This window comes from Acipenser ruthenus, chromosome 15, assembly GCF_902713425.1.
Source record: "Acipenser ruthenus chromosome 15, fAciRut3.2 maternal haplotype, whole genome shotgun sequence".
Taxonomy (NCBI): domain Eukaryota; kingdom Metazoa; phylum Chordata; class Actinopteri; order Acipenseriformes; family Acipenseridae; genus Acipenser; species Acipenser ruthenus.
Window position 1 is genome coordinate 6853204 of NC_081203.1, and position 26172 is coordinate 6879375.

General features: G+C 36.8%; 2 protein-coding genes across 4 annotated transcripts in view; one reads left to right on the forward strand and one right to left on the reverse strand.

The window, feature by feature from the left end:
* Window positions 1-16756, reverse strand: part of LOC131697532 (MORN repeat-containing protein 5-like) — a 59525-nt gene extending 42769 nt beyond the window's left edge. Inside the window, exons 1-5 of one of the 3 annotated variants that reach the window (XM_058987072.1) lie at window positions 16260-16727; window positions 15092-15239; window positions 13781-13892; window positions 13474-13605; window positions 1141-1607 (exon numbers count right to left, since the gene is read on the reverse strand). In XM_058987072.1, coding sequence (XP_058843055.1) covers window positions 1528-1607; window positions 13474-13605; window positions 13781-13892; window positions 15092-15239; window positions 16260-16306 — 519 coding nt within the window. In that variant the 5' untranslated portion in view covers window positions 16307-16727 and the 3' untranslated portion in view covers window positions 1141-1527. Of the gene's footprint in view, window positions 1-1140; window positions 1608-8103; window positions 8157-13473; window positions 13606-13780; window positions 13893-15091; window positions 15240-16259 lie in introns of those variants that run through there. The other 2 variants (XM_058987073.1, XM_058987071.1) reach the window with 2 other exon arrangements.
* A 121-nt stretch (window positions 16757-16877) lies between these two features.
* On the forward strand, window positions 16878-22360 carry LOC131697533 (NADH dehydrogenase [ubiquinone] 1 alpha subcomplex subunit 8-like). The gene is made up of 4 exons (XM_058987074.1): window positions 16878-17088; window positions 19619-19782; window positions 20368-20533; window positions 21763-22360. Exons 1-4 carry the CDS (start codon window positions 17038-17040, stop codon window positions 21898-21900), a joined length of 519 nt encoding a protein of 172 aa, XP_058843057.1. The 5' UTR covers window positions 16878-17037; the 3' UTR covers window positions 21901-22360.
* Window positions 22361-26172: the final 3812 nt, after the last annotated feature.

Below are 26172 nucleotides of genomic sequence, written 5' to 3' on the forward strand. Positions count from 1 at the left end.
TTGAGGTTCATTCGATTCTACGTCAAACAGGACACAGTAAACACAAATATTAAAGTACTCTGGGGTTCTTCTTTGTTGTGCTGCAATTAAGAGAAAATGTTCTTGACTAAATATATTAAACTGCATATTACAGTAGTGTATGCACTAAACTTAAACAAGTATCGAGACAGATGAATGAATGCAGAAAGACTGAGGTGGATTATTTGCTGCACTTTCTACCCCACTCAAACCCCTTGCTTACCAAATGTCCCTAAACAGAGAAGCATCTCCTCTTGAAATATATGCACAAGAATCTAATGAGCAATTGTTCTTGCTGCTATTCCTATTGCTTGTTGCTATATATTAGGGCAAGGCGGGAGCCTTTCTTTACCTTCATTGGTTTATCACAATTGTTTAAAGCTAGGACTTACCTCTTTTCTTTCTGTTGTGATTACCTCCTTTCTTTCACCTACATCTCCCTTTCGGGGGTTGATGGGTCCCGTCACCTGACCTTGGTAGTGCTGTGACAGCTGACATAAGGAGGGTGGCTCCTTTCAGGTCGGTCTTATTCCCGTACTGAAATAATGTTAGTTACTAGCTACAGTATACCCATTGTACTATTTCACATACAAGAACAATCAAAACAAACTTTGGAGTTGATTATAAAGTGGTGCGCTTGTTCTGCCAACTGGATTACCATTTTTTCATACAGCATCTCCTATTTTTTAATGACACTTCAAAACTAAGTTAGAAAAAAAGGTTAATAAGAAATTAAAATTGGCAAGAATATTAACCCAGCACAAACAAATGTCTTGTAACATTAATTAAAACAAAAACAACTGATACAATCCCACAACTGTGTCTTTTTTTTTACCCACAAAGAGTACTATTAATTTCAGTTTACAAACAACATAATTACCAACTACAAGAGCCTTCTCTGCTTGCAAGGAACTCATATTTAAATGCACATTATCTGCTGTCAATGTGTAATCTTCACATACTTGAACTGTAATGTCAGTATTCAAATCCAAGGCCATGTATTTCCAGTATCTTTACAGTAGATCTACTTATTTTATCTCAGCCGTAATTATAAAACACTCGATGTTGGTATATGTAAAATTACTAAAAGAAACACCTGAAGACATTGAAAAAGACGATAGTCATTGAATTTAAAAGTTTATTTTTTTTGTGTGTTATAATATATTCCAAATTTGACAGCTTTATTTTTCTTCTACCCCACCTAGTTTGTTGGACAATTATTTAGTGTAATACCTTGCGGGTAAATGTTTTATTCCCATTAACAACTACCACAAAAAGCTGGTTTGCATTGAGTCAGTAATACAATCTTTCCATTGATTGCAACCTACTCGCTTGAAAATGTTTGAAAGAAACCTATTAAGAAGCATTCTGCTATCACACAAACTAGACCGCAATATATTTGCAGTCAATATATTTGTTTATTGCAAAAAAAATTGTGAAACAGCAAGAAAGTAAAACGTATGTTTTTGAGAAACTAAAGATAAACCAAAAAGCAGAGAATGTCTGCTGTTAATGTTTAGGCTTGTATCCAGTTATCTCATCCCAACTTTTTCGACAGGTCCTGACAATCCATTCGTGCTCATCATCATCTGAAAAAGCAGACACACACACTGTCAGACACTTCAAGCCTGTATTAACAAAACACAGTACTTGTGGATACTGCTAGGAGACTTTAACTGCAGAAAGTACATATGATCATTGGTATGCACATACCACTGAAGAAACCTAACTGAAAGCATTGCTGACTACACAATAGTTTTACAACAAATATTTCACAGTTGCATGGCACCATTGTTTGATAAAATATTGTTACAGTTGTGGCACAATCCTATCAATGGTTAATACCATTGTAGCTACGACTATGCTACTTTGTAAAGAACCACTGCATTGCTGTTGCAGATCACTTAGTATAGGCTACTATGTGTTACTGTAGTGGCTTTGCAGTATTCAACATGCTTTATTTAATCACTTGTAATGTTCAGAAATATATTGGTCCTAGGGTACAATATGTATATATTAAGGATCTGACCTTCACCATACAAACAATTTACTGAAAAACATTATGAACATTTTTCATTTTGTATTTTGTATGTATTTCTCTTATATTTATTCATCCCTGATGCTTTCCTATTTTTCATTCTTCAAAAATAGCTTTTTCTTAACAAGACAATAAACACTGGCGGTTATCACTGATTGTGGCAGAACTGAAGTAGAACTGTGTTTGCAATTAAAATAGGAGACTAGCATTCTGAACAGCAATTTCTTTCTGCTGTGTTTACAAGATAATTATTATTGAAACAATTCGTTTAATCTAAGGAAACAGTAACTCACAAAATAAATAACCATAAAAACCTCCATCCCATTTCAGAAGGATCTCTTTTACACGCAAGCTTTCAAAGGGTTAAAACATTAGCTTATAAATATACTGTTTTTCATAGTTGAAATAAGAAGGGGTGCTAATTACAGCGAGGTAGTTCTTTTATGGTGGATCTGAATCATTGCGTGCAGCTGCAACCTCTTCAGTGCTAACCCCTGAAACATGGCAAACTGGGCCTATTGTTCTGAACAGGTCTTAAACCCCTGCCTGATTTTTGGTAATTGCCAGCAATGGCCTTAACAGCCTCTTGACTAGCCTTTTCACACTCTACCTGGCTGAGCAGCCAACCATTTAAATCACAGATGCCTGGTCCACACTGTGGCAGCTGCATGCTAACGAAATATTTTCCCTATTCTTCCCCTGCCCGTTTCCACCACCCACAACATGGAGGTCAGATTCAAGCACATTTCATCACTATTTAAAACCAATTAATGCTTTTTGGTTTGATTGGTAGTAGCGGATAGCTAACTGTAATTACCGTTTCCCAAATTGTGATTCTGTGAATATGCTAATAAGAGAGAGGCACAGGCACATTTTCACCTTTGGTGTAATTTTCCTTTTGAAACAGCCGTGATTATTTTCTAGGACTCTTTAATCAGCTCAAAATTGTTAAATTAAAAAGCGTTTCATTTTTTGGCACAGTGTAAATGTCTCTTTCCCTTTCTTTTCTGTCATGAATGACACCAGGAAACATATTACAGTAACAAACGTCAACTGTGAAAAAAAAAAACTTGCTGTATAAGTGGATGGCTGGAGTTATTATAATTCAGATGTAATTCATAAGCATTTGAGCTCCATTAGAAACTTATGTTTTGCATGATAATATATTCTGATCATCAATTTAACTTGAAAAGTATTTCATTGTCAGTGCTTGGAAAAGCGGACTTCACCACAAAGGCTGATTGCAATTACGACATTTAGAACAGCATTGCTTTGAATACTGCGAAAATAACTTCTTTCAATACATTTCTTTTATCTATTTATTTATCCAACACAATATACAAATGTTTGTTAATCATAGTTCTGTTTTTGCAATTCTTCAAGCTTCAGCACTAGTTATTTCTTGGTGTATAGCTGCTCCTTGGATCTGTAAGGTACGGTACTTGACCCAATAGATTCACCACATTATCCATTACATAAACTCTGATGTTTACACTTACTGATTGGAAGTGGTGCCTCACAAGGTTTTAAAAATAGTTCTTAAATGTTTCAGAAAGTTATTACCTTTTAAGCTCACATTGGAAATATCAATTCTATAATAAGTGTCTGCTGTTTTCTGAGCTGTAACTGAGCTTGAAAATGTATATAATTTATATAATAAGTAACAGGTTAATGCCTTTTTAACACAGTGACATGGTAGCTGGCAAGTTACACGTGGTGGGCGGGGAGGGTGGGGTATCTACAGATAAAATTACTGTACCATAAGTATTCTAAACCTTCATTTGCTTATGGGCCAGATAATTATTTTAATGTAAAATGCATGAGAAACTGCTGCTTTAATACAAGTTGTATCTTTACAATCTACATAGTAAAACGCCTTCCGTAGCAAAGAAAATATCCATTAAAGAGCACAAGTTCTACAATGTTATTTCATGGCCTTGATCTAATATTCCTGGCTTTGAAGACATGACATACGGACAGAGAAAGTTTACTCCTTCAGTAGCTGGGCTAACTTAAGAAAACAGTGTAATGTTTTCTCAAATCCAAAAAGCACGACTTGAATATTGGTATTGTTTCAATGTGAAAATGAATGTATTACACATAGTGCCAACTGGCACACGTGTAATATACAGTACAGCAAAGGAAGTAGAGGTACCTTGTTAAAATATGTTTCTTAATCCATAAAATATACTCAAAAGTAGTCAGGACTGCCCAGTCCCTGACCACATTCCGGCGCCTCCTTAAGACTCACCTCTTCAAACAGCACCTGTAGAACTCCTCTGTTTGTATCCTGGGACACTATCACCCTTCATGTAAATGTGCTTTATTTTGCTCTTATCTGCCCCCTATTTTACTGCATTTAATCCTGTACTTCAGAATACTGTAATCTGCCAAGTGTTTAACCTGTAGTACTTTGTATTTAATCATATCCTGATGTAACTATCACTATTTAATCATATCCTGATGTAACTATCACTATTATCTGCTGTATTATTGAATTGTGGTTTGTCACACTTGTACTTTGCTTGAACAAAAGTTATTGTATTTCTTGCTCTTATTGTATTACTTGTATTGTAACACTTGAAATGTATTTGCTTACGATTGTAAGTCGCCCTGGATAAGGGCATCTGCTAAGAAATAAATAATAATAATAATCAAAAGGAAAAAAAAAATCTTCCAAAACAAAACTGCAAGAATAAATGGGGGTAAAAAATCAGACTGAATCTCAATAGATTTTTATGTGCAGTACCGTGCACATATAATTAACACAGGCGGCACATGTATTTAGATCGTCATGGTTTTTTGAATGGTAAATAGGATAATGATTGGATAATTGAAAAACAGCCCAGAGGTTGACTTTCCATTCCAGAAAGAACCAGTCTTGGCACAAACACATGGATACTACCAGTGGCGTAGCTAGGGGGTGGTTTTAGGACTTTGAGAGAAGAAAATCAGTCAAACACATATCTAGTTGTGATTGGGCAGTCCTGTCATTTTTACACCAGATTCAGCTTTTGACTCCTTTGATTGGACAACGCGTGTACACGTACTGTTCACACCCATGAGACGTTAAAGTCAAAGATTAATATAGAAATGATGGCCTCAGCTAATACTAGCATTATGGGAAAAGGACGTTTTTTTTTCGTTTGTCCTACTGCCTTTAAACCAGTGGTTTTCAACCTTTTCATCTCAAGTACCAGTGTGTCCTGAGATTCTACAGTTTAATAAAAGACAACGATTGGGCATAACCAAATTGGGGACGGGCGAAAATACAAAACATAATGGGCGACTCTTAAAAAATGAATGCTTTTAACGGTGCATTTGAAGATATGTATGGAAATGCATATCACTCAAAGGAGATTGTTATTGTAGCCTTTGGAAAAGAAAATACAACAAAATTAGTTATTAAACCCGGTCAATTGTTTACAAATCATGCACAAAAGTGCCTTCTCTGGCCACAACATCGCTCATTTTCAATTTACTGACTTTTGTTGCTAAAAACTAACCCACGTCTAGGAGGTTACTAAATGTCCTCTGCTTTTGACCAGTGTAGTTCATTTTTACTTACAGAAACATTTTTATAAACTTTTACCCATCTGCAAAAAATACGCCACTGGATACTACACTAATACTGCCTGTTCAAAAATCTTTAATTTGACTCACAATGGAATGGCTGAGACTCCAGTCAGGTTGTTATCCTTGGCCACTCAATGTTTTCAATGTGAGCCTTCCCAGGTTTCAAAGGGGTAATTATTTTCAACACAGGAAACCACACTGAACAATACACCAATAAAGGTTCAAGCCACTTACTGGAATGTTATTTACTAAGGTAAAGCAGGAGTCAGGATCAATTTGTGAAAAGGAAAACAGGCCCCATGACATATTAAAAATAGATCTACTTCTCACTGTCTGGTGAAGCAAAGGCTTTCTCTGTGTAGGTTTCTGGATGGTGAACTTTAGTAAATGTTCAGTTACAGGAATACACTGACCTTAAGTGTATACTGCAAATCTTAAACAGTTAGGATTTCAAATTGTCAAATTACTCTACTAAATGTCCTCAGTTCCAGGCCCTTTGCCATTTTTTTTATTTAGTTATTTTTTTTTATTTATTTAGTAGTCGCCAATTGTTTTTATCGTTTTCTCCCCAATTTGGAATAGCCAATTACTTTTAGGCTCAGCTGGTGCTGACTCGGGAGGGCGAAGACGATCACACACTGTCCTCTGAAGCGTGTGCCGTCAGCCGACCGCTTCTTTACACACTGCAGGCCCACATGCAGCCACCTCAGAACTAATGTGTCGGAGGACAACGCAGCTCTGGGAAGCTTACAGGCAAGCCCGCAGACGCCCGGCCAGACCACAGGGGTCGCTGGTGCGCGGTGAGCTGAGGACACCCTGGCCGACCTAAGCCCCACCCCCCCGGCCAATTGTGCGCCGCCCCCTGGTCGGCAGTGGAATAGCCTGGACTCGAACCAGCAACGTCCAGGCTATAGGGCGCATCCTGCACTCCACGCGGAGCGCCTTTGCCGGATGTGCCACTCAGGAGCCCCACCGTTTGCCATTTAAAATGTATAGCATGAATTAAATAACTTTAATTCGTCAATTAATACTGGGTTTTATACATTTGTAAAACTAAGATAATTGGTAGGAATAAAAGTTGTATTTTTAGAAAGCTGTTAAAGGTTTCTTCATAAGATTTTTTCCTCCCTTTTTACCATTTTACCATCTACATGTTCAGAATATAAAATGTCTTACCTATTTAATATCAGATGTTGCTGTTTCTCCTTAGATCATTATTTACCAGATTACTAACTAATGTAATTTTTCAACCATACATGCTGCTTCTGAAAAGACTCCTTAAAGTTTATTTGCTGAAGTGAGGTCTTTTTAGAAAAAAAAAAAGGGTATAAATATACTAATGTTAAGTTGAAGATGTTAAAATGTTTTTTTTTTTGTTATTACATCATCAGCTTTTTTAAATCCAGTTATGGAAAATGTATATTTGACAGTGGCCCTGTTGAGAACAAAGACCAAAATAGCTCTTCCAAAGGAGTGCCTCAGTTTCCCTGTTTTGCAGTAAAAGCACAGCCCTCCACAAAGAACACGGGTGAAAGGCCAGAACCTGGGCATCCTTAAAAATACCACTCCCAGACCTGATAGAGACAGAGCTACTTTCGGTTAACCTGTCTAGCCTTTAGAGCTGTGTAAAGAACTTCCTGAATGTTTCCTACCATCTGCTTTTGCTGCTTTTCAAGACTTGGCCTGAATCCTGGGCATTTCCTGTCCCTTCCTGCCCAGCCTACAGAGCAGTAGTTCTGGGCCCGGTCCCTTTTATTCCAGGCTTTTTCCCTTAGTTCCTCCCACCTGCAGCTGTTCCTTTTCTTTTCCTCTGCTGCTCTGGCCCTGTAGCCTGTACCGTCTCTCTTGGGGGAGTCCAGTTCCTCTTCATGCTGAGTAAGTACAGTCCTCTGATGCACTAGTGTTCCTAAAGGAAGGCTATTGGCAATATATTTTGTCTTCACACCCATTTTGACAAATGTTCCTTTGGTCCAGAAAAGTTAAAAATAAAACAAGGGAAATCTACACTGTATTGAACATAGAGTTAATTAAGTTAACAAGGTATTTTTCTTGTTCTTGATAGCTCTTTGCTAAGGCCATTCTTTAAACAAAAATGCTGGTTTGCAGTAACTCGACTCAGACGTCAAATGCTGGGTAGGTACTGTAGGTATTTCTTCCCCCTACACATGGTTATGAACTCTGGGCCACATTTACTGGCCAAGGTATTGCTCTGCATTTTTTTTTTCCCAAAGAGCTGCTAACGCTTCAAAACTAGAAGTTTTAGGAGCCCTTAAATTAAAAACCTGTTCATGTCTTGTTCTAAAATATTAGCAGTTTATTTCATGCATCATCAATAATGTACTTATCAATAAGTCCTATACGTAAGAAAATAAATGACTGATCACATGCATTACTAACAATAAGATATTAATCCTAAGTACTGTTTTGCTGATATTAATCAAAGGAATTATACAACTGTATTTGGCATTTTCACCTACATTGGTGGCTTACCTGGGGGTCCAAGCATACATGATAAAGGACAAATCTGGTTAGACAAAATGGGACAAAAGAAAAACTCATTGGTGTCTTTACAACATTCTATCATAGTCCGCTCTTCTGTACGCAGTTTAGAAAGTCCTGTTTGTTTACATTCTCCAGTGGTAGTTTTAGGACTTTCAAAGCTATTTACTCCAACACACTCTTATATCATAACAACTTTCTTAAATATTAAAAAACTGATTAAAAAAAAAAAGAATTACTAACCAATTAAAACACACAACATATATTTTCTCTACATATCTTATTTTACGACGCAATAGCAAAGACAGATAGAAAAACACTCTCATGTCTATTGCTACACATCTGTCATTTACTAAAAAGCTTAAAGACTGGGAATTGTATACAAAGGCTTATTTGCCTAATACATTTATTTCACCCCTTCTTCCAGGAATAACAGAAGCCTACTTACACGTTTTTTTTTAATCCAAAGTTGGAAAAATAAAATGAAAGCATCAGGCTATAGACTATGTCTCCAACAAACACAATTATACATAAGTTTAGACCAGGGAACCAGCAAAGGAAAAGTTCTTCACTTCACTGAAAACCTAAGGTGGCAGACTGACAATTCAGTCAACATTTTCTATTTTGTGATTGGTTTCCTGCACAATGCATGCTTTTTTTTTTCTTATGCCAGAGATTTCACTTGTACGATACAGTGAGATCATGAAATTAACTGGTCACGCTTGACAATCGACACATTCAAGTCAATAACAGAATGAAAGTATTGGATAACCGTATGCAATTAAATATTTGCATATTATTACTGAAGCCTTTCACCACCCATGTTGTTCTAAAGTAAAGAGCTTTGTATTTGGTAAACAAAAGAGGCGATTAAAACCAGTTACAGGACAAGACAGTGAGAAACTAATAGTTGATCTGTTTGCTTTTGATATAGCTTCAAGCAGTTCCAAATAAAAGAAAAACACAGTGCTTCTGATCAGAATGCAACCAGTAACTCTCACTCTTTCACAAAAGCTGTGTGATAGGGCAGCACAAAATAGATCAGCAACACATCACTGTATTGAAGTAGAAGTATCACAAACCAGGGAAAGAACATATTTGTATTTGTCTCGAAAGGACTCATTTAATTTGACTTACTGTGAGCAAACTGTTTCTTTGTATCTATTTGAGTACCACAGTGCTAAAAAACTACAAACATTTTAAAAATTGCACAAAACCAACTATATTTTTAATTATAACCTTGATTTTCTGGTCTTATCAGGGTAAAAAAAAACCCGTCAAACTATTAGTATCACCCTAATCTGCAGTATCCTGGGACCACAATCACAAAGTGCAGCTACTTTTTAGTGTCACGTATTAGTGTCTGTGACATCTACTGCTGTAAAATTCTCATTCAGCATTTTTAAATCTGGATGTATTTCTCAATACAGTAATCCGTCACATATCCGCCTGTCACATCCAGAGTAATGTTGTTGAAGCTGACACCCTGGGATCCTTCAAGAAGCTGCTTCATGAAATTCTGGGATCAATAAGCTACTAACAACCAAACGAGCAAGATGGGCCGAATGGCCTCCTCTCGTTTGTAAACTTTCTTATGTTCTTATATCCGCCCGTCATATATCCACCCTAACTGATTATCCGCCATGATTAATCTCTTCAGCAACGTTAGTTTATTGTTGAACACAGAAGATTAGTTCACAGATTGTAGATCCCACCAAAGTTTTCATACACTGTGTTGTATTGTGCTCCGTGCACTGCCATTGCTGGTCAGGTGAGCTGTTCAGTGTGTTGATATGTAAATAAATCCTGTTCGTCTGCGGGGCGTATCAACAACCTCTGTCTCGATCTCCTACCTGTCACAGCGAATGCACACACTCACACGGCAGACGGCTACCCTGTCAGAAGCATTGATACATTGTATCTTTCTAAACAAAGGATTTAGGGGCGCTCCCTAATAAAAGTTGAATCTCAAAACAATAATCGCGTGGATATAGTAATTGTTACATCTGTGTATAATGGTATTTAAAACAGGATTCATTTATCCGCCTTTTTACATATACACCCTTACTCTGGTCCCAATGCGATGGATTCCTGTATCTATTTTTATGTCTCAACATCACTATTATTAAATCAAAATTTATCTCAATATAGCATGGCACTGTACAATGCAATGTAAATCCAGACCTGTTTGCAAAAACACTAATATCAATATACCAAGAGCTGGTTACGCCAAAAGTTGTGTGCTTTTTTCCCCAACTTTGTGGAGAAGCAGATGTTGGGTGTTCTCTCTCTCTCTCTCTGCAACAGGCCACATTGTTTTTTCCTGCACTGAAGTCTGACTTAAGTCTTAGTAACCCCTCTACACAGACCTCACTTATGTAACCTTTGATCCACTATTTGGGTGCAGATGTCAACTACATCCCCTTCCCATAATGCTCTGTGACCTGGGGTGCTGGTACACATCTGTTCTTACTCAGACAATGGATCACTGAATCGCTCGTTAAGAGTCTGTCAGGGTCATCCAGGATCAAGAAGGGTTGTGCTGGTGACCCATTAGTCTTTTACAGTTAATGTACAGTGTGCTACAGTCAGGCTACTGTGGAATCAGTAACCTGACTATGTTTATCTTGTTTAAACAAATGGACTGAGATGTAGATCATCTACATATTACAGGTACATGCCACCTTAAAACCCCTTGTTATATCAGTCATATTTCCAGTGTACTTTATTGTATTCAGGGATTGTGACGTAGTGGCATGCAGTCAGCTGGTCAGCGGCAGAAATAGGAAACCCAATCTCAGAACTTCAGTTTAAAGCACCTTGACACACTTTTAATAATAACACAAATAAACACAGGAACAAATCAAAGGGTTGCACACACTACTATAACACATAAAACAACACCAAAGCTACAGCTATCCCAGAGCTGTTTCTCTTACTTTTTATTTCCTTTCCATTCAGGCTGGACAAACTGCCTTCACTGACCCACCTTTCCAAACACACATTTCCTTTGTTCTTTTATAGGGTGTGGCCAGGGGTAATTGACTTCAATAATTCAATTCCCACCTGGATACATTCCACACGTTTCTAATTAACTAATAAAACAATACACAATTAAATAATGTAACCATTTAATTACATGTGGCTGTGCAAAGGCAGCCACAAAACACACATTTCTCGTGTGCAGGGCCTCTGCCTTTCACAAGGATGTTAATAAGAAGGACAATTAATCTTCCTTGGCAGAAAACAATAGTGGGATTGTGGCGGTATTTATACTACTATTTATATTACTGGAAAGTTCTAGAAGTTACTCCAAGTTTACTCAGCACTGAATCTATCTGGAATGTTCTGGAAAATAGGTAAATTTCTAAATATCACTGTCCTGGTCACAAAAGCAAAGTTTGTGGGGAATAATAGCCATTTACTATACTTTTGAGGCATAAGCAATTAGGAAATAACACTTACTACCCAGGAACAAAAATTGTGTTACATAGTGTTATTTAACTAGCTGACAGTCATGCATCCTTACCAAACACGTGCAGACTGTGGCTGAGGAGTAATAAGATAATTAACAGCTAGTTAACCCCTCGGCCAGAGTAAGAACCGGCAGCGGTCCGTGCTGCAGGGTTGAGTGCACAGAGGAGAGTACGGGAGAACACAGGAGAGCGAGCAAAAACAATTGCTATATTTAATATACTTGTTGCTGTTTATTTGTTTGACCAACGCGCCTTTTTGTTTTGTTGTTTGTTTAAATCTTTTATTTTTGTTTTGTTTATTAATAAATACGCTGAGTGCCGTTGCATTCAGCTTCACCCGCCCATCCATTGTTTTGGTTTCTGTACTTCCTGGTCCGTGACGTCACCACTGCGAGCCAGCCTGCCACAGGGATTTATATGCAATTAACAGGAAGAAGTATTTTGCTCCGCCACTTTTTAGATCATTTAAATAGTGCCCAATGTCATTAAATCATTTTACAATGCTATTAAAAAACTGAAATGTTCAGGGCATTATTACCGTTCTTGTATCCAGCTTTTATTTCCAATATCATTAATATAACATAGAAAAATAATGTAATTCTTAGTCTTCCCTGGTTTATGCACATACATACCTCAGGTACCACAATCAGTAAAAATACTATTATATGTCACATATGTTTTGTCAGCCTCTACCAATGATGAAATATATTGCAGGATCCTGATGAATAGTTTTGTGAACAGGACTCAGAATGTCAGATCTATAGGTTTTGGGGTTTGCTAGCAGACATACATTATGTTCTTGCAAACTAATAAAACCTTAATTAAACACTGCCCTTAACATTCTTTGCAAGCAGCATCAGCATCATGCAAGTGCCTATAAAAGTGGCCACAAAAAAAACAACAAAAAAAAAACAGTAATACCCACTGCACCTGATTCAGGGTTTTCCACAGACCAAAACGGAATCACAACTGCACCGCATTTTGGAATAAGACACTCACTGTACGGCCACGTTGTTAAACTTGAACAATTCCTAACCCATGAGATTTCCTTTTTGTTGTATTATTGTAAAACATTGGCATCCAAATCTGAATTCCTGTGTGACGTACTGCATTCACTTTAAATCAAAGATCCCATCTTGAGCTCTCATTTTAGAGTGGAGGTGTGCTTTATATTTATTTTTAACCCTGAAGGTCCTGATGTTTGCGTATATATTTTTTAATAAAACCATTAAGTTACAGATTGAATGTGCCAAATAAATCTAGTTCCCTAGGCTCTCACCAGATGGCAGTATGAAGCATCACTGCTCTCTCTAGTGGGTCATTTCAACTTTGGCGTTTTGTACTGAAGGCAAATGCTATGACAAGAGCATACAAAGTGCAATTGTTAATTTAGGGTCATGATCTTTATGTATGGCAGTAGGTCTAACCTAATCAATGACCTGGCTGTAACTTCATACAGCTCCTACATGCCCTGTAGCTAAATTACAGAAATAGGCAACCACTGCTGATTATAAATTTGGCATAGTGACAAACTGGGCTCTAGCTCCAAGGATGGCTAGTTCTGATTTGACATAATATGACGTATTCTGGTTTTCCATAGGAATGGTTTACTGTACAGGCTGAGAAGGTGGTCCTGAATGCAAGGCAACAATTGTGTGATTTCACCTTACGTATTCACTGTTCCATTCTACTTGTTCTTTATTAATTACTATAGCTGTTTTCATTTCTGCACATGATGTAATCATTCATAAAAGGCAGATTTGCTAAATACAAGAACCACTGCCCACGTTTATCAAAGTATTTTACTACAGTGTTCAAATTGCACTATAACATTTGCAAAAAAGCTGCTACTCTCTCAAATCTTACCTGCATTTCTCAAAAATGTGTTTTTGTAATCTATGATGACTCTGGTCTGGGGGTTATAAAATCCATCCCCACAGTCATAACACCCCTCTGGGATCTCTCTTGGTGAGTCTAAGTTGGTTAGCTGTGAACGACCTTGTGAAAAACAAACAAATTCAATAAGGAAAATACCAATATATTAATCAATTTGTCACTTGTGGTCAAAGCTCTAAGTCTCAGTTTCACAGACAGCAATGACCTACATAAACATAATCGATACAATTACAGATGGGATTCTATTTCAAATTAAAAATCAAGTATATTTCTTTACCTGCTGGTTTAAGTCCATTACAGATTTCTGTGTAAAACTTCCTGTCGTAACCGTCGCAGTACTCCCAGTCTTTATCCTTGTATTTAAGTCCATCTGCAAATGTGTACTTTCCCTATAAAACAATCATGTTTTTTTGTTTTTCTTCAACATCCCAAATATTAATGATGACATATGCAATAATGTAATCAACTGAACCTGATAAGAGGCCATTGCCATAAATGTACTGTAATATAATCTGCAGAAATAGGAAGGCTGTTTCCCACAATGGCCTACAATTATCATGAATCATATCTCTTTAAAGACCATCAAATAATTCTGTCTTGAACATTGTGACTGAGACTGAAGTGCGAAGGACTTGTCAGCTATTATTTTACAGAATACAAGTCAGTGATGGCATTTTCATTACAAATTATTCTGTCCAATAAGGGACTGCTTATCCCCCAAGAAAGTGCGGGTGACATGTCGCAGGTTTTCAACTTTTTTCTCCAGCTCTATATGGTACAATATGACTTGGTCTTCTGGGTGGCTTATCCTTGCACTATTGCACCATCCTTGCACTATTGCACTACTAATATGTCCTTGTAGATATAATTGTAGATATAATTTGCTGTAATCCTTACTTGTTGCATCCTAGTTCATAGTGTGCTTTAGCAGTATTATTTGTATTTAAATAATAATCTTGCATTGCAATGCTGTACTGCCCTGTGACACCTATAAGTTGCCTTGGATAAAAACACAACGAACTACTGAATCTATTTTGTTTTAGCAGCATAGGCACTGTTGAGCCCAATGCAGGATGTAGTTTTTATAGTAAACATCTGGCATTTTGAGTTGATGTCATGCATCACTGCTCTGGCTTAGTCTTATTTAGAACTGAATATTATAATTTCTGTTGAGATACCTCTTTTGTTATCTGTCTTTTTTTCAGAAGACACATCTTCCCATAATGTGTAATATAATCCTTTTCCTTAATTGACAGTGAGTAAAAAGAAAAATGAGTGCATGTCAATAGAACTTACAATATACTAAAGCAGGGAAAATGTAATGTTTAACGCAATATGGTATCTTCAATGACATGTGATTCCAATAACACCGTCCACATCTGGAACTGCAAACCAAAACCAGTCTATGATCTATGATCTCAGTCAATTATCTCTGTGCAGGGTATCATTGCTCAAATTATATTTGGAAAAATGTAAACTAAGCAAAGTATTTGTTTTTGATATACAGTACTGTAGACCAAAATATCAAATCAAAATTGATTTAAGCTAATGATGGTGCACATAGCAAAAGACACATTTCTCCAAATACCTCTACTGCGATTCCTTTTTCCCAAATCCCTTCATATTTATTTCCAATGGGGAAGTGGAGCGTTCCTTTGCCATGATACATCCCATCCTTCATTTCCCCTTCATATCGAGTCCCAGTTTGGAGGGTATACACTCCACTCCCTTCCAACCTACAATAATAAAAGGGTTTTGTTCATGTCAGTAGATACTGAACCTGCATGTACCAAATCACTGTAAAACATCTTTAGAAGGTCTACAGTAGTTTTACTCCAATGCAAACTTTAGCCCATTGTGGTTGGGAACAATCAATTAATAATATAACCCTGATTTTCGGGTTTTAAGTTTCCATTAAGGTGGCAGGAGAAATGGTAGCTGTATTAGTCCAGAGATAGATAGGTAAATAGAAAGAGAAGGACAGGTGATACCTTTTATTGGACTAACAAAACAATAATTAATCACAAGCTTTCAACATCTCAGAGGTCTCTTCTTCAGGTGAAAGTAGGAAAGACATTGATGTTTACATTCAAAGGTGGCATCAGAACTTTAACAAAAAGAACCCATTTGAATCACCACAATTCTAAATCATTATTGGGGGTAGAACTAGACAAGGAAAGAACAATAAATCTGGGTTTATTAGGGTTCAGCTAGCCCTTGTTGCCCTCAGGGCTGCCAGGTCTTGAAATGTCAAAGTACAGTATTTGTGAAACTCTGTAACAACATACCAACTAACTATAGCAGTCACTGTTAAAATTGTGTGTAGCTGCAACAATGAGAAAATGTACACCAAAATGTGAATTCTAAAGACGTGCTGAATTTGCAATACTGTTTTTATGTCGTAACCAGAATCACCCACATTACAGACATGTGTCATATATTGGACATAAAATGTGTACATGTTTGGGTAAAGGATGTGAATAATAAAATAGAAAACAACAACAACAACAACAACAACAACAAAACATCCTATATTTATTGGTTGGTTGAGCTGGCTGAGCATACCTGAATATTTTATGTGCCGTTTATTATTATTATTATTATTATTATTATTATTATTATTATTATTATTATTATTATTATTATTATTACCTAGTAAGGAAAGCCAGTTCTTGCAAAGCTATTTGACTTATTTTTCAATTTGCGCACAAACCCGGCTCGCTGTGTTATCATTAACAATACTTTTTTTTTCATACCTGCCATTATGGTACTCTCCTTCATAGATGCTCCCAACATATTCCATTTCAATTAATTTTTTTTAAAATTATGTATTTTGTTTAATTTTTTAGTTTAGCTGTTCTGTGATATGTAACCGTCGATGCTGTTTCTACTGTTGCTCCCTAGATTGTATTTAGTCGGGTTTGTGACTACGTCTCCATGACAACACGTGGTCCACGTTATTTCTAATCAAAGAACTCCCCACTATACGCAACACACTAGGTATTATGTAGAACAGTACTGCAGTATTTCAAATTGGTGATATATTTGGCATTTTGTTTTGCACAGTTAGTTATACGTTATAATTGTTGCCTGCGCCAGAGTGAATTGAATACTCTTAAGCAGTCTTGAGTAACTCAACCGCCAAGTAAACGGTATTCATCATTAAAGTGGAGAGCCTGAAACATATCTATGGCGTGAAAGGTTACGTTTACGTACGGCGTGAAGTGCACCAGATATAACTTTTATAAAACTGGCACCATTCTGTCTCTTAAGTGGCCTGAGCTGTTACTTAGCTATATGGCAGATTGAGCCAACATGGCAAACACAAGGATACAGTTTCATCATAACCTCGAAGAGGCGGCGTTCTAATATGACGCAGGCGCAGTAGATGACCTTCTTTGTGCGGCCTAGATTGTAGCCCTGAGCCCTGTCCACCACAGTCAGGGGACCTTGAGTACATTTCGAGTTAGAAACAGGTGTAAATATTTGTTGTTGTCTATGTTTAGACTTTATATATAATCAACTCCCAGTACAATGCCAGGTACGGTTGAAATACCCACTTTAGAGGAATTAAATGTCAACGAGGTAAGTACTTTAATGGAAAAAAAGATGCGGTGTTCGCTGTGTTGAAATTGACAATCGGCACACAACCGAGTCTTTAGTTTTATAAGCCGTCAGATATAATTTTTTTCTGGTCTTGTTTATGGTTTAGTCATGACAATGGATAAATTAACTTATGTGTTGGTGTGCTGCGAGGTTGCATGTATTATATGTTACACTATTTTGTGATGCATTTTTGTACTCTGCTAACACAGTTTATTATGTATTTAGCATTAATGTCATTATACAATTGCTTTATGTAACTCAAATACGGTAGCATTGTATATTACTGAATTATTGAACTTGTTCCCTCGTGTTTTTGTGAACGGAGTCTGACAATGTCATTCATTGTCAAAAGGTGCCCGACCGTGTAGAAAAACGTAACCGATTCTGTCGAGGAACCATATTGATTTGTAATATTTTAAATTGTTATCCGACCAACAGCTTGTGATTTTTACTTGCTTTTTTGTATCCATAACTTAATGAGTGGCATCGGGCATTTGAACAGGAAACAAAAATGTACTATCATGTTGTTATTAATGAATCATTTGTATATACTTCAAAGAAGTAGTTCATAACTATTGTTTTTTTTTTTTTTTTTAATGATGGGCACATCATTAACCAAAGTTAAAGTAACGGTATGTGTTAGGTCTGACCCAGGGGGTGTGGATAGTAAAGACCTTTGGAGTACAGATACATTTAATTAATTAGCGTGCAAACGTGGTATGGAGGTTAGGGGCTTATCTTTGTTGAAACTGCTCACCGTCATGTGCAGCCGGGCACTTTTGTATGTTTGTTTATTTCTGAGCTTATTTTTAACATTTAAAAATGAATCTCCGCATTGTTAAAATAGTGTTTTTCACTTAATTGACAATGCAACGTTTAGCTGCACTTCTTTTGAAAAAAGAAGTACGACCAGTATTAATGTTAATAGTTATATTGGTCAGCGTTGTTCAAGGCCGTGACCAAGTGCTCAATGCAATGTTTCACACGTCAGTAAAAATCTAAATATGAATTCACTGATGTTTGACAGTACACCCATTTATAGAAGGTAGTTGTTTGATGATGGTCTGCTGTATTTTTTTTTGTTTACTTGTCAAGAGTTCTAAGTATGAAGAATGAAGCATTGAAAAGAAAGCTGTCATTGCATTATTTAGTTTTCTTATTTCTCCAATCCCACCAGCTCCATCTGGAAAGAAAGCTTTACAAAGTCCAGACTTTTTTTTTTTTTGCATTAACTAAAGGAACCCCAAGAGTGTTTTGACTATAAAGAACTTGCTGCATGATATTGCTGTTAATGCAGGTATCTTTCTGAAAGAAGTTCAGGTCAGTGGCTTACGGCACCCTATTTATGACTATTCATGATTAAAGACACTGATGTGAAGGGGGAGGTGGTGGGCATGCTTCAGCTGCAGTCGTAGGACGTGGAGGGCCTGAAACTGTAGCATTTGTTACATTGGATAAGTCATTAATATCAGACAAGTCCAAGTATTTGGACAGTCATCATCAACAGAAAATTCTCGTGTTTGACACATTAGTCTTGACATTCGTGATGACTTTACCACATTGTCACTGCTTGCTATGACTGAGTCGTCAAAGGATATTATAATATCTAAAATATATCTATAGCAATATAAAGTTTGTTTATAGATTTATTTTAAAACAGTGACATATATTTTTTCACATGTTCTGTATCATTTTACTCCTAACTGCCTGTATGTTTTTGGGGAGAATACCTCCATTGCTGGATCTGGTTTTTGTAACTTTTTTGTATTGAATTGACTCACAGCGTTTGTGGTATTCTATTCGCTGTTAGATCAAATGTTGATGTGGGTATGGGAAATTAATTGCACATAGAACAGACTAATAGCCTGAAGCCTGTATGTAACTGGGTGATGGTCTGAGCTTACCCACAATCACATTATTCCCGGAGGTTTCATGGAACGCAGGAAACAGCAACTTGGTCGTGTCTACAGGCATAACTATTTATTTTGGCACTGGAAGAATACTTCGCACAAATTACAAATGACAACTGACTAACAGGCTGTACACAAAATGACTGACATTCACAAAGACAAGCGCACAAATGATACTTCATTCAATAATCCCCAGCCCTGCCTGCTCCTAACAGGATCAGTTATTCAATAAACAGTTACACCTGGAATGATTTTATATAAAAATGAACTATTATTATTTAACTAATCTAACTCTTTTCAGTAAAAACTGAACATTAGCATTACCCCTTCTCTTGGAAGATTACCGAACATATGGATAAAACAAAACGCTTTAAAGCTACGGCAACTTCATTAAAGTAAGCGCCCCAATCTAAATAAAGAAACATACTGTCATATATAAAATACACTTGCTCAACAGCATGCACGATGCATAATCCACGGCTCGAGTATCGTCAGTAGAATGACAGTAACAGTAATAAACACAATAACATGCATTTATATATTACAGTGAGGGCCTCGCACTGTACCCCAGGTTTTTGATTTCTTTTCTCCATGTGAAGGTGAACGTGTCCTCAGCAGTGTTGAAAGCAGCAGCTCATCACTATGGGGCGCAGTGTGACAAGGCCAATAAAGAGTTCATGTTGTGCCGCTGGGAGGAAAAGGACCCAAGGAAATGCTTGAATGAGGGAAGGAAGGTCAATGAGTGTGCTCTGCAGTTCTTCAGGTAAGCCTTATTATATGTGAATGGCTGGGGAAACTCTCAAGCTGATAACCTGTATGAAACCTCATCACCAACATAGATGTAATATAGCTACACTTCCTATTGAGAAAGAAGGGGGGTATATTCTAGAGGAATTACTTTTTCCCAAGTGGGAGAATGGACAAACCTTAAATGTATCAAAAAAAAAAGAAAGCAAATTAAATGCACATATCTACAACATAATCACAATAATACCCTCTACATTGTGAATTACCAGAGATTAACGATTGTTTTACTGTAAAAAACCGGTCATGACATAAATCCTGTATGTCATGTTTATTTTCCCCCTCTGTATGTAACTGGAGACATGCTTAACCAAAAATGTACTGCATGTAAGAGAGTTTCCAGACCATGTTCTGCAAAAAGCAATGGCAGTGATGATAGGATGTCAAGTTGGTATGTACTGAAAGTCAGTCATATCCCTTGATTCAGTTTTGAATATTAGTTTTCTACCATGTTTTAAAACACAAAAAGCCATTCTGTCAAAGTTATAGTAAAGTAAGTCTGATATCAAACTATCTTCAAAAACTGTTTTTTCATTTTTTTCAGGCAGATAAAGACTAACTGTGCCGAACCCTTCACAGAATATTGGACCTGCTTGGATTACTCCAATTTGTCTGAGCTGCGCCGCTGTCGCAAGCAACAACATGCGTTTGATAGCTGCGTCCTAGAGAAGCTGGGCTGGGAGAGACCTGGTCTTGGAGATCTGTCAAAGGTAAGAAGAAACGTTTGCAGGTAGTCTGTCAGAGATAAGAGGCCAAGGACCTCTCCAGGCCAGGGATATGTTCTTTTGGGCGAAGTTCCGTTTCCTTTAGGCAGTGCATTTACAATGGGAAAAATCTGTTTCACCACACGGGTGTTCTCTTAGGAGGTGTTCCTATACGCGGAGACTACTGTGTGTGTATATAATATATAATATAAAAATTAGCTCAAAGAGCCAGCTGCCCAACGTTTCGATATGTTGTACATATCTTTATCTATCTATCTATCTATCTATCTATCTATCTATCTATCTATCTAATTTTTTTGATGGCTTCAATGAGCCACCGTATTAAAGCACTTGAGAATTAAAGGTACATATTTCATTAATTGTAAAATGGATTAATTGTACCAAATTGTTATGTAGAATAACTGTTATGTGATGTAAACTTCTGTTTGCAATTTTAATGTTCTTCCTATGACCTCCTAACCTCTGCTCTTTGATCGTGTCTAGTTTCCACCATTGGTTTATATGTGCATTAGCTCACAGTATTGAGTGACTGCTTCCTGCTTGTGTTGCAGAGAGGGTCATGCAGATTGATCTTAAAAAAAAAAAAAAAAAAAAAAAAATTACTTGGGAGACACTGGCAGAAAAACATTCTTAGGATTTTTTTTTTCCTACTATGAATTCAGTGTTTTTTTTTATTTTTCAATTCTCTGTACTGATGTTGTATGAGATTATATGTCTGACTTTTCACGCACATAATCCTTGTTTTGATATTCACATATGGACTATTCATTTGCATTTGCTCCTTGTCACATTGAGTACAAACACCAGAAACAGCAGCATGGACCGGATGTTTATACAGGAAGTATGGACTCAGCAGTGGGCAGTGCAGCAGTACTTTTTATTATGCTCTAATTTTATACACACACACTACTTCAGGATTAGTTTTTGTTTTTAACTCCTAAACTAAGTAATTAAGTAGCTAAACTACCTCTGGAGTGGTAGGATTAGTTAATTTGAGAGCTAGTTAAGTGAACTTGTTCTCAGATTGTCATCTTGTGTAGTTGCTAATATAGTCAGTGTTCTCTAATTACTGAACTCGCTACTTGACTAAACTTAGTATAAAAAAATAACTTTCAAGTCTTCATTCCAGAACCTGTGGAGCAGCTGTTCTACATGGACGAGTGCTCCATTTATCTTGGAATGTCTTGTGTTATAAAACCCTTCTCTTTTCTCAGATCACCAAGGTCCAGACAGACAGGCCTTTCCCTGAGAATGCATATCACTCGAGGCCAAGACCAGAGCCCAATCCTGTCATTGAGGGGGAGCTCCAGCCTTCCAAACATGGCAGCAGACTGTTCTTCTGGAACTGGTGAAGAAGCGGCTCACCTACTGAATCTCAATGTTTAGTGAGCCACTGCAGGCTTTAAAATGTGCAATGCAGCTTGTACCATACCAATCTGTTTAATGTATGTAAAAGAATATTCTCTCCCAAAAATAAAAAAAAAAAGTTTAATTTAAAAACTTGGCTATAAACTTCACTGATGTGTTTATAATGTATACAGACTGTGGTTTAAAATAGAATAGAGACATTCTTTAATCTCTCCAGAGTAGGGATGTTGGGTTCCATTTGTTTTTCTTAAACATTTAAACTATAAACTATTGGAAATGTTTTAACGAATCAGAAAAGCCATCAAAAGAAGCCCCCCATCACTATTTTATAAACTACTGCGAAATGTGTGCATAAGCATTTGTGTATAAGACTGCATTTGTGCATATGAAATACACTTAAGAAATATTGAATATGTAATAAACATACTGTATATTTGGCCTGCATATTTGACACTGGTTAAACATTCATTACTTGGCTAAAATGTAAATGTTTAAATTTATATTAATAGCACCCATACTCCTGAGCAAGGTTGATGTTCTTAATTACTGTTGCTTTCTTTCTAGTATATTGTGCAATTGCAAAAATGTAATTGCTTCTTTCTTCCTCCTACACATAACACAACTAGTATGGCATAAACATTTGTAATTCACAGGTAAAATAACCTAGTAAAATATTTTAAATACATTTAAAAAAGATGCATTGCTCCAGCCGTACATGCTTTTTGAGGATTACAGTGGGAGTGAATGTTCATGCAGAATGGTTTCCAGAACAGAGTTTAGACAGTGCACATGAAGCCCAGTATATTGTGTTTGGGAAGTAAGAAGATGGGTTCTGTTTCATTGCAGTGGCCATTCTTTGAATTAGACACATATCTGCTTCATGTCTGAATCCTAGGGGACTTGTACAAGAAGAGCATGGGTATTATCCCAGGGCTCTGACCAATTTCCTTTCCTTACAGCTTTAATTTACTTCCTCACTAAGATCAGGGGACCTCTTTGTATATCACAATACAGGTTCAAAGGACTGTTCTTCTAGAAAACTGTAACACCTCTTTGTAACACAAACCTGACAGAGCACTGGAGTTTGTAATTGAACCAGCAGTGGCACATGTATTCTGAACTTATTAGCTACAGCTGTAAACAATACCCAAACAGTATATGAGGTTATGTCCATTCATCCGATCAGTCATTCAATCAATACTTTATTTATATAGCGCCTTTCATACAAAAAGTATATCGAAGCGCTGCACAGAAGAAAATCAAAATACAATTCGAGTGTATTCAAGCAGAGGTTCATGTAGTGTAGTGGTGATGTATGAGTTAAGGCCTTTGCACACTGGAACCGATAACGCATCCGATTTGAACATGCGTCTAAACAGAAAGAAAACTATCCTGTGCATTCCCTATTGCACCTTGCACACTGAGTCCGTAATTGTAAAAAAACGATCCTGTGCATTCCCTATTGCACCTTGCACACTGAGTCCGTAACTGTAAAAAAACGATCCTGTGCATTCCCTATTGCACCTTGCACACTGAGTCCGTAACTGTAAAAAAACGATCCTGTGCATTCCCTATTGCACCTTGCACACTGAGTCTGTAACTGTCGTACGCCAGTGGTGCGTCAATTTTGAAATCGAACTTGTTTTGACATGCGTTAAAAAATACATTGACCAATAAAAAACGACTGGGAAGACACGTGGATTCTTGCAGTTCCCTGAACAAAATGGAAAATCTAATTGTGTGTGCCGCCAAACAAAAATTACTTTATGATAAATACAACAAAAATTACAAAGACTGAATAAAAAGAAAACATGGAAAGACACTGAGGCGGACTTGGGCATGAATGATATGTATTATAAAACATGAAATTATCAACTGATAGCATATATAAACACATGGATTTTTTGCAGTATAGGTTATTATTACAAGCATATACTTTTTATTTCAATTGTAGTTGAGGACGTAAAGAAACAATGGCCTAACCTGCGAGACACATATCAGAGAAAGAAGCGTGACGGGGCAAGAGCGGTCAGGGCTGAACAGTCAGAAAAGAGGGGCAGTACATGAAAGTGATGGAATTTCTGGCTCCATACACAGAGAGTAGAAGGTCATTATGGGAAAGTATTTTTGGTAGGTCATTGCTAGCTTCCCAACTTTTAGATATATTTATTACAGGAGCGAGTGTTTGAAATAAAACATTGGTCATATGGTTTCTGATGCTATGACAACTGTAAGCAGTTGTCATAGCAATGGATTGGTGCATGACTTTTTCGGATGACGGATGACGGATGATAAATGACGGAACGGATCCAGTGGGCAAAGCCCTTTAGACCTACAACCAATCAACAAGAGTTTCTGAACCATGTTCCACAAGCCGCAAACATATCTACGCCACTACAAGTCAGTTATGTGTGTGTTTGCAGGTTAACTTCAGATCTGGAAAACTTTCCAATTTTCTAAGTAAGTTTTAGTTTTAGCATATTGCAAAAAGCTAAAAAAATGCGTCACTTTTATGTTGCAGAGCTGTGCAATTTTATTGAAGCGTTAAGATCCTAAAAAAAATAGCTAATTTTGAGTGTTTTTTTTCTGCTCCTTTACAAACTTTTCACAGTTGCACCCAACCACCTTGACAGGTAACACGTTAGATCCTCCACTTTGGATGACATTAAAATCTGCTGAAACATGTATGTTCTTGACGTTGCGTGACACGTCTCTAACTTGTCTTTCTGTTATTTAAGAAGCAACATGTCCTAATGAATATACTAAACTTTGTGGTGTTTTTTTGACACCATTAAAAACAAACAATAGTTTATTCTTTCCTGGTTATCAAATTTAAGAAATAATTCAAGTAGAATTTTTGATAGGATATAAGTGGCCCAGGACCTTGCCTTTCATCTTAAAAGGAGCCGCCCTCCTTATGAAGTGAGACCTGATAGAAGTCAGAAGTCATCCAGACCTGGGTAATGGAACCCATCAACCCCTAAATAGAAAGCAGGGGGAGCAGAAGAAAATAAACTTCAGGACAGAAGGAAATTCCCAAAATAAAAGCAGGGCTGTCACTCTGCTTCCAGCATATCAGCAAGCCTTTAAATAATTGTCAAATGATGAAAATCATTTGATGCAGCACTGTTGGACAATACCTTAATATAGGTATCAACAACCCATTATCTTTTGGTAACGACATGATGCTAGTTTTGATACATAGACTAAAGGTGGACAGTTAAGGAGGTCTACTGTAATGTTCAAATTTGCACTAAAATATAATTCCTTGGGGGACACTTGCTACATTCTTTCACAGTTAAGCCTTCTTTGCATTGTTTAATCTGAACAATGCAAAGAAGTCATTACTGTGGGAAAGTCTGGGGTAGAGTAACCGAGGGGAGGTACATTGGTTGTATCACCAGAAGTCTATCCTATTTAACTCTGCATGGGTAGACGAGATTAAGAGATGTAGTTCTGCTGGCATATCTAGGGGACAGAAAACTACATCTCCCAGAATGCAACAAGGTAAACGACTGATGGTGTAGGACAATCAAATAATTGTCTACAACTGAGGGACATTTAATTAGGAAAACCTGTATATAAGGCCAGACTAGAGAGTCCTTGTTGGTTTTGTTGTTGGACTAAGCCTGAACTCATTCAAAGCACCTATATATATATTTAAAAAAAAAAAAAAAAAAAAAGATTATATGTGAGGACACTTACTATTTGTATCGTCTTCAACCACAGTAATTATACAATTAAAATATCTCTGGGTCCTTTTGGAATTCTTAATTCATTTTCCAGCTTGTAGATCTGTTCATGCTCTCCGTTGTTTTCTTTACATAATTTCCATAACCATAACAAACTTTTTTTAAATTACATCCAACAGTATATTTACTTTGGCAAGGTCAGGAATGATACCAGCATTTTAAGTAAAACTTTTTTTTATTAATCTTGACTTAATTAGGTTTGTCAGGGCACAACATAAGTACTTCATACAAATAGTTTTGGTTGTAGCTAAAGTAGAATACAGTTCAAAACATTTGAATATTTAATTGAATTTGTATACCTCAGGGACATTAGACAGATAGTAAAAACGTGTTTTCTATGTTCTATGCTAAAGTAGAACATTTTGTACATTTATTTTATTTCTGGCACATTATTATTAAAATACTACTTTAACAAGGTTTAGTTCAACTTCTCCATCTGCCACTGAGACTTACTTGAAAGTGCTTGAAAATCAGACTCATTCATCGGAGCGGAGCAAGATGAAA

What these genes read in the sequence shown, in the direction of transcription:
- LOC131697533 (XM_058987074.1), top strand. Translation starts at nt 17,038, where the DNA reads ATGCCAGGTACGGTTGAAATACCCACTTTAGAGGAATTAAATGTCAAC. An exon ending in TGTGCTCTGCAGTTCTTCAG is followed by an intron (nt 19,783 to 20,367) that starts GTAAGCCTTATT and finishes CATTTTTTTCAG; the next exon opens with GCAGATAAAGACTAACTGTG. An exon ending in GTCTTGGAGATCTGTCAAAG is followed by an intron (nt 20,534 to 21,762) that starts GTAAGAAGAAAC and finishes CTCTTTTCTCAG; the next exon opens with ATCACCAAGGTCCAGACAGA.